The sequence below is a fragment of the Equus przewalskii genome, chromosome 2 (genome assembly GCF_037783145.1).
Source record: "Equus przewalskii isolate Varuska chromosome 2, EquPr2, whole genome shotgun sequence".
Taxonomy (NCBI): domain Eukaryota; kingdom Metazoa; phylum Chordata; class Mammalia; order Perissodactyla; family Equidae; genus Equus; species Equus przewalskii.
Window position 1 is genome coordinate 116713924 of NC_091832.1, and position 9019 is coordinate 116722942.

General features: G+C 43.6%; 1 protein-coding gene across 7 annotated transcripts in view; it reads left to right on the forward strand.

The window, feature by feature from the left end:
• ETNPPL (ethanolamine-phosphate phospho-lyase) overlaps nucleotides 1-8739 on the forward strand; it is a 40501-nt gene extending 31762 nt beyond the window's left edge. For 2 of the 7 annotated variants that reach the window (XM_008526100.2, XM_070611757.1), the window contains one exon: nucleotides 3523-3968. In XM_008526100.2, the coding sequence (XP_008524322.1) occupies nucleotides 3523-3594 (72 nt within the window). In that variant the 3' untranslated portion in view covers nucleotides 3595-3968. Of the gene's footprint in view, nucleotides 1-3522; nucleotides 3969-6359 lie in introns of those variants that run through there. The other 5 variants (XR_011537801.1, XR_011537799.1, XR_011537800.1 and 2 more) reach the window with 5 other exon arrangements.
• The last annotated feature ends 280 nt before the right edge of the window (nucleotides 8740-9019 follow it).

Consider the following 9019-nt stretch of genomic DNA (forward strand, 5'->3'; position numbering starts at 1 on the left):
AACTTCAGGAAAGTTTTGCATCATAGTGATACCTCCACGTGTCCTTCACCTGGACTCACCCACTGTTGACATCGTGCCCCTTTCTTCCCTCGTCGTGTTCCTGCACACACATTGTCGGGCTTCAGCTGAGCCATCTGAGGATCGGTGCTGACACGAAGGCAATTCACCCTCAGTACTTCCCCTTGTCTTTCCTCCAAACAAGGGCATTCTCCTACAAATCAATTGTCATATTAAGGACACAACATTAATTCATAATATTATCTAATACATAATTCAGAGTCAAATTTCCTAAATTGTGTTAATAATGTCCTTTATAGCCTTTTTAAAAAATTTAGAATCTTATCAAGGATCCTGTATAGCATTTAGTTGTCAATCTGGAATATTCCCTGTCTGATTTTTTTTTTCTGTCATCACATGGATTTTTTTGAAGAGTCCAAGCCAGTTGGCCATTTCAAAGAATGTCTCTCAGTTTGAATTTGTACAATGTTGCTCATGATTAAATTCAGGTTAAACATCTTTGACAGGAAAATTACATAGGTGATGTACACAGATTTATTTTCAAATGTGAAACTAACCTGAAATTAACTCAACTTGGTTATGATGCATTATTTTATATGTATAGAATAGGCATATACTCTCTATATAGTCTCTCTATATATACATATATAAAATAGCTCTCAAATATGTATGTATATATATGTGTGTGTGTGTGTGAGTGCATGCACAAAAATAAACAAAATGCTAGAAAACCAAACTCATACTCATTAAAATCCAATAATGAAATATTGGCTGGGATTTTTACTCTCTTCCTGGTCAATGCAAGGACTTTAGAATATTTTTATTTCATTTTTTCCCTTCTGAATGTTACTGTTTGTATTTATTTTTTCAAGATTGGCACCTGAGCTAACATCTGTTGCCAGTCTTCTTTTTTTCTTCTTCTTCTTCTTCTTCTTCTCCCCAAAGCCCCCAGTACATAGTTTCATATTTTAGTTGTGGGTCATTCTAGTTGTGGCATGTGGGATGCCGCCTCAGCATGGCCCGATGAGTGGTGCCATGTCAGCGCCCAGGATCTGAGCCAGCAAAGCCCTGGCTGCCGAAGCAGAGTGTGCGAACTTAACCACTCGGCCACGGGGCCAGCCCCTACTGTTTGTATTTTCAGTCTATAATTTTAGGTCTAATGATTGTGTATTTGTGTATCAATTTGTTTTATATGTATTCTTTTTATTGCTCTTCATTTCTTCCTTTCATCTGGAATTATTTTCCTTTTAGTATTTCCTTTAGCATGTGTCCTTGGTTCAGCTCCCTTGTTTGATCAATGGATAAACTGAAGGCGATAGATGTTAAGTGACTGGATGAGGTGCCCCACATCTCAGAGGCAGAGCTGGGACTGGCACCCAGATACTTCTGAATCCTGGGATAGTATTTTTTCCTCCACATCATTGGAGCCAGAAGAATAAAAGAATAATTAATTGACATGGATGGTCAAATCTACTAATGAAATATTGTAAAACCAGTTATTTTGATGAATTGGCTTTGACGTACTAGCAAGCAAAAGCAAAACACAGTTTGTCAGCGAAAGACACAAAAATATTAATTAGGGAAGCTCACTCAAGTGACATAGTATCAGATATATGATAAGCTGCTAGGTAATATTTCCCTGAACATAATGAAACATTGGCCACCAAATGCTGGCTTAGGCATCCCTGCTACTTTTTATACCGATAACAGTATCATCTGTGAACTGAAATAAATGGCTGCCCCAGGGAAAGTAGAAATCCAGAGTACATTTTCCATGCCCTGGAGAGAAGAAAATTGCAGCAGTAACACAGAATTTGAAGTGGAAATGGGACTGTGAAACAGAAAGAGCGATTTAGAAAGCAAGAACAGTTGGCAGGGAGCCGCGTCCTCTAATGACTGCTCCTTCAGAGCAGCCTGAGGACTCCGTAGCCACACCTCTCGGTCCTCACGTCGAGGTTATGTTCTTGGTGTGCTAAGAATTTCAAAGGGAGAAAGAGAGAAGACTGAGAGATAAAGCTAATCACTTCTTCCTTTTCTGTATTCAGTAGTTTGCTTTTATTCTTCACTGTTCCCAAAGTACTGTTCTGTGATATTCCTGAGATTCCCAACCTATCATGTCTATCTTGAGATTTCCAATTTGTTTCTTTTCTTTTTTTGCTTCCCCAACTGCTCCTTTATTTAATCCCTCTTTTCTAAAGGATTTCAATTATACAGATTTCTTCTGTAGAAACACCACTTTCCCCATGGTGGCCAGATTCAATTTCCCAGTTACTGCTGTCTTTGCCCAATGGGGTAATGAAAACAGTGGCCCTGCCAGTGGGATGGAGGTTATGCGTAGACTCAGCAGCACGGACTTCCCCTCCCCCGGGTCGGCCTGGCTGCAGACACTCCTGAGAGCCCAACCTGCCAACAGCAGGGGCCAGCCCTCAAGCTGCACGCAGCACCATTATCCAGGGAATCAGCCGACGCCGAGCGCCTGGTGGGTTAAGTTATACTGCTTCAACCGCGGAGGGGTGGTGCTCGTCTTCACTGGAGGAGACGGTTACTCTGGATATGGATTTTCTTTTCCTGCCTGAAATGTTTCTACCAAAACTATCATTTGTGGGCTTAGAGAATAGTTTTCCACTGTCATGGTACTAAACACTGCATCACTTCAGACCGAAGAACTCATTTCACAGAAAATCAAATGTGGAAGAGGGCCCATGATCTTCCCATGTTCTCCATTATCCTGAAACGGTTAGCTTACAAGAATGGTGGAATGTCCTTTGAAAGACTCATTTATGGCGCCAACATCCTGCAAGGCTGGAGAAATGCCCTCCAGAATGCAGTAAATGATCTAAACCAGCGAGCAATATGTAGTGCTCTTTCTCCTGTAGCGAGGATTCACAGGACTGGGAATCAAGGGTGGAAATAAGAGTGACTGCTCTCACTACAACCACAGTGATCCACTAGGAAAATGTCGGCTTCCTACCCCAACAACTTTAGGCTCTGCTGGTCTAGAAGTCTTGGTTCCAAAGAGAATAACCCTTCCACCAAAGGACACAACAATGATTCCTCCTAGAAGTTGAGACCACCACCTGGCCACTTTGGGTCCCTCATGCCACTGAATCAACAGGCAAAGAGATGGTTACTTTAACTCATCGGGCTAACTGATCCTGATCATTAAGGGAAAATGATGTTGCCAGTACACACTAGGGGTAAGGAAAAGTACATCTGGAATGCAAGAGAAAAACATCACCCAACAATTTGAGAAAGGGGGGAGGGGACCTTGTATTCTCTTCTGGGAAAGGGATGTATGTTTTTGATTGCGTATGGTGTAAGTGTGTCATGTTAGGTGGAAACATGAGGTGGTTATTGTCTTTATTTGGAGATTAAGGACGGTGTAAGGAGATGTGCGCAGGCTCCAAGTCAACGAAGGAAGGACTGTGGTGGTTTTGAGTGTGTCAGCTGGCCTTGGCTGAACTATGTCTCTGAGAATCTCTTTTCCCATGTGCTTTTCGTCAGGGTGGACCACAAGAGAGATTCGGGCTTGAGACTTTGGGGGAGGAAGTGAAGCAGAAGTCACTTTGCAGCTAACACATCATCACTGGCGTGCCGACTCCCCTCCTTGGTGTGAGGCAGTGACTGGCCTGCAACTGACCCATGTTCCCATGGGTCCCCTCAGTTCCTCCAGCTCCTGACCTGAGGTACGTGTTGAGTTCTATGACCAGGGGCCCAGCTAATGCATGACACCCACACCACTAGGGTCAGAGGCAACAAAAAGTGGCGTGGGTTTTAGCCTGTCCTCATGGGCTCCCACCGTGCTTTGGATTCCAGCTTCTTGCTCTCCCCACCTTACGTCCATCTTCTCTTTCCAAATGCTTGTCCTGCCTTACAGAGATTGTACCAGAGTTGCACAAGGTCAAATCCCTGTAACAAATCTGTATAAATAAAACATAAGCCTAAACATACATATATGTGTGTGTATATATGAAAAGCAGATTCACTAGGATACACACATACCTAGCGATATATAGATATAGATACATAGATACATAACCTCGTGGTTCTGCTTTTATTACTGAACTTTGGATGATATATGATACAAAGTATGTCCTCTTATCATAATGGAATTAATCTACAAATCCATAACAGAATGATTATAGGAAAGTCTCCAAACATTAGGAAATTAAACAACACACTTCTAAATCACGAGTCAAAGAAGAAGTCACAAAGGACATTAGAAATGGTAAATGTTGGATATCAAATATACCGAGTTTGTGATGCCACCCATAGCATCTGGAGTGCACTAGTACCCTCTATTAATTGAAGGTATCTTAGGTGGGGTTCCTACAAGCAGATTCTGGTGCTAGTAATTTATTGGAGGACTTCTCAGGAGGAATGGATTAAGGAAGTAAGGAGAAAGGAGAGGTCAGGGAAAGAAGGCAGCAAAGATATCCTTAGCAGGAGCCCACCAGGATCTTAGGAACACAAGTGGCACCATACAATTAACCCGCCTTCAGGCAAGGGGGCCTGGCCTTTACTATAGCAGGCAGTCCTTGGCTGCAGGCCAAGTCGGGGCTAAGTTTCCAGACATCTCTAGATAGCCAGCTCCCTCGGGCAGAGGTCAATTCTCCAGAGGAAGGTACTTGGGGGTCCCTGCTCCCAGGGGCCACGGTAGTGTCCCCTGAAGCAAGGGGAAGACCAGGCTTGTTTTTCAGAATCTGTCTTCATCTGTAGAATAAGAATATCACCCCTGTGCTGGCTCCTTCCTGTATGGTTGTCAGAAGAGGATGAGATAATACGTAGGAGAGTGCTTGGAAGCCCCAGGCTATGCTACTGTAAGCTCTTGGTGCCAACTTTGAAAACCCGCACATCCCACCTGGACCCTAAACAACTGTTGATTCCTTCCCCAAGAGTGAGGTTGAAGAAAACAGAGGAAACTGAGACTTCCCCAGGTGGAGGTGTTTTGACCTTGGTGTCTGAAGTTGGGGCAGGGTGGTCTAGGGAGGAGGCAGTCCAGCTTGGGGGTGAAAGGAGAAAATAGGAGGGGAAATTGTTGGGTTCTGTCCAGCTCTACCCTCCCGTTGCCTGAGGACACACAGTGCCCTCCGACCTCAGCTCCAGGTGTCCTCAGCCATGATATCACAGTCTAGAAGATCAGGAGGAGAGATGTGGGTGGGGGCTAACTGACCTCAGGCAGCTTTGTGCAGCTCTCCTCCTCCTCCAGACCCTGGGGGCTCGGAATTACAGTCTAGCTGCTTCTCGCTGGGGTGTAAAGCCTGGGGGCTTGGGGGAGGAGTGGGAGTTCTGGGCTAGATTTCTGAGGCCAGCTGCTCGCTTCCCCAGGCACCACCCCAGCCCCACTTCCTGAGCTTGAGGGTTCCGAACTTTTATCAGATACATTGTCCCACTGCTTTGGATATTCTGTTGCACATTGCAACAGTTTCTGTTGAGTGTGTACTTAGGAGTGGCATTGCCGTGTGCTTAGCGTATGTGAATGATCCACTTTAGTAGGTAAGGCCAAACTATTACCAAAGCAGTTACCCCAGTTTATATTCTCACCAGGAACTTGTAAAGGATCCTGGAGATCCGTGTCCTCTCCAATATTTCATCTTGTCAGTAGTGCTGTTCATAATAGTAAAATCCTGGAAACACACAAATGCCCCACAGTGGTTCAGTGGACGAATAACCTATGGGATATTTACAGAGTGGCATATAATACAGCATTCAAAAATTATGAACTGCAATGCACAAAATAATATGGATAAATCTTATCAATATAATAATAAGTGAAAAATAAGTCCAGAAGATTACATACAGCACAGTACCACTTTGTGTAAAGTCAAAAGCTATACACACACCAACACACACACACACACACACATATATACTTTTTAACAATACATTTATATCCTAAGAGAAAAAGTATATAGAAAGCCAAACAAGGTCATGCTAAACACAGGATGATGGTGAGGGATGACAGGGATGGTCTGATGGGAGGGACCATGCGGTTAACTTCAGTTACTGTCAAGGTCCTAGCTTTTAATTTAGGTGTTACATTCTCAGGTATTTATTGCATTGTTTAAAGTATCTAATTAGATAACTGAGTAAAGTAAAAGTCCATGTGTGAACCAATGATGAGGCTCTATTACGAACCAAGCATTTTGTTAATTCAATTCTGTATACATATACATACAAACTTTAAAACATAGAAGAAAGGAGGGAAGGAAACATGGATAGAGGGAAGAAAGCACTCAGAAAGAACTAACCAGAAATTGTTAACGTGGCATGTTAGCCAGTGCCTTACCCACAGGGGCTGGTTGGGTGCTGTGTGCCGTTTATTTCTTTGTCTCCCTTAGGGCTTCACCATTTCAAAAAGATGGGCATTAACCTCCATCAAAACTCTGAAGAACCCATGAACTACTCAATTTTGCAACCCATTCCTGGGACCTCACAACCTCCAAAATAAAACTGTGGCACGCAGAGATGGCTCTTGCTCTATATCCAGTGGAAACAGAGAAAGACTTGAAACAAGAGGGGTGTTGGTGTAGCCAGGGAAGCTGTCATTAAGGGGTCAGTAATGGAGCAATTAAGAGACAATTTTATCATGGACAGAGCGAACCTTATAAATTACGAGTCAGTTAGGGAAATGATTCTCTTCCTTTTTATGTGTGTAGTACGCATTACTTCTGGGAATGTCTCTCGTTCCTTGGGAGATGCATATAAGCATGTGTGGATGTGTCTGTGGTTACTTGCCAACAGGTGTCTCATGGATGCTTAAAAGGATAAATAGGTATTTCTTCAGAACTCACCCCGTCAGAGTCCTTAAAAAGGATTGGACTTGAGTGGACCAACGAGCTCTCTGTGGGTCCTCTGGAACAGCAGCCAAAGCCCACTGCATGCCATCCTGAAGCCAAGTAAACCACTCATGGTTGAACCTAATTTTTTCCCCCTCTTACCAAATATAATGGTGCAGACTGACCCTTAAGTGGAAGGGAACACCAGCATTTGGATTTCCAGCATTATTAAACTACTCCCAAATTTACCTTTTCTCAATTAAATAAACCCAGATATTTCAGGTTTTCCTCATAGAAATCTGTTCCCAAGCATTCATCTTTTTTTAAATTCAAGGTTAATTCTATATGAAGTATAATTTACACACAATAACATTCACCCTTTTTAGGTATATATACAGATTGATAACAGGTACTTCACATTTGACAGGCTTATGAAGAGTACGGAAGCAGCCAAAACCCCTTCTTTCTGGTCTCTGGTCAATGTGTGTTTGATTGTAGGAGCCACAGCTGTCGGGAGGATTAATCCAGGGAGAGGTAAGGAGACTACCTGAGTCCTCTACGGAGGCTAGTGGTGCTTCTGGAGCTTATATTGTGTATCAGTCAGCTCGGGCTGCCATAACAAGATATGGTAGACCAGGCAGCCTAACCTAGGCTGTTCTCATAGTTCTCATAGTTCTGGAGGCTGGAAGTACGAGATCAGGGTACAAGAAGGGTTGGTTCTGGTGAGACTCTCTTCCTGCCTTGCAGACAGCTGCCTTTTCACTGTGCCCTCACATGACACGGAGAGAGACAGAAAGCTCTCCGGTGTCTCTTCTTAGAAGGGTAATAATTCCATCATGAGGGACCCATCCTCATAACCTCATCTAAACCTACTTACCTCCCAAAGGCCCCATCTCTAAGTACCATCACATTGGGGGTTAGGGCTTCAGCGTATGAATCTGGGGGGACCCAGGTCAGTCCATAGCATACCCACAGAGTGTGTATCTGGCTGAAGGCTTCAGACCTACAATGGGTGGGGGAGGGATGGAGACTCTCCTACTTCTACAGAAGTGCTCAGAGTCACTCTTCGTTCGTAATCACAACTTAATGAGGAAACCAGAGGATCAACTGTTTCTATGGGAAACACAAGAGCTGGATGTTTTTTTTACCCCCATTTGGGTCAAAGGGTGTCATGTTGAGACTCAACATTACTCCTCAGTGTCATCACTTGTGAGTCAAGAGTCAAAGTTCTACAGTCAGCACGTCACTTAACAACTGGGATACATTTGCTAGGCAATTTCTTCATTGTGCGAACATCACAGAGTGTACTTACACAAACCTAGATGGTATAGCCTACTACACGCCTAGGCTCTATAGTAGTAATCTTATGCGACCACCATCATATGCGCAGTCCGTCAGTGACCAAAACATAATGATGCAGTGCATGACTGTGAAGCTAGGGGCCAACTTGCTTTAACTACACTCAGTTAGTTGCCTGTTTGCAAAAGTAGTGGGATAATGCATTAGTAAAGGCCATCCTATAGATAACCTCTCTGACACTTGGGTTGCCATGGTAATGCATGCTTAAGTTGTTTTTCAGGAAGTGAGAGTTCACTCCTTGTCCAGTTAAGACCACCGACTCATCAACTGGGTCTGCGTGGATCACCCACAGGTGACCTCCTGACAACAGGGAGCTGAAAACTCCACCCTCAGATCATGCTAATGCCACCGTTTTGTGAACATGCATCCTATGACGGGCCATGAAGCTTGACTAGGCTTGCACAGATCATCAATTACCTCACTTCTCCTCACCTCCTATCATCTATTCCCACACTTCAGACCACCCTGCCTCTTTATCTCATAAATTTCACTAATCCCCGTTTTCAGGGAGGCAGATTTGAGTCTTGTTCTCCCATCTCCTCATTTGGCCACCTTTTGAATAAATCCTTACTTTGCTACAAAACTTGTCATCTCAGTGATTGGCATACTGTGTGGTGGGCAAAATAAGCCTGGTTTGGTAACGATTGTATTCTCCAGAAAATGGGGGGTCTTCCCAACCCTCAGAGTCTACAGTCAGAGGCACAATAAATTCAGGTTAATTTAACCCTCTTTATTCTAACCATTGAGGTTCCAATGCATCTGCTTTAAAAGGAGCAAGATGATGAATTTTCTCTGATATTCAGAGATAGAACAATAAAACTCAGAAAAGTCAAGATGGCCCTGAGGCATTAGAAGAGAGGATA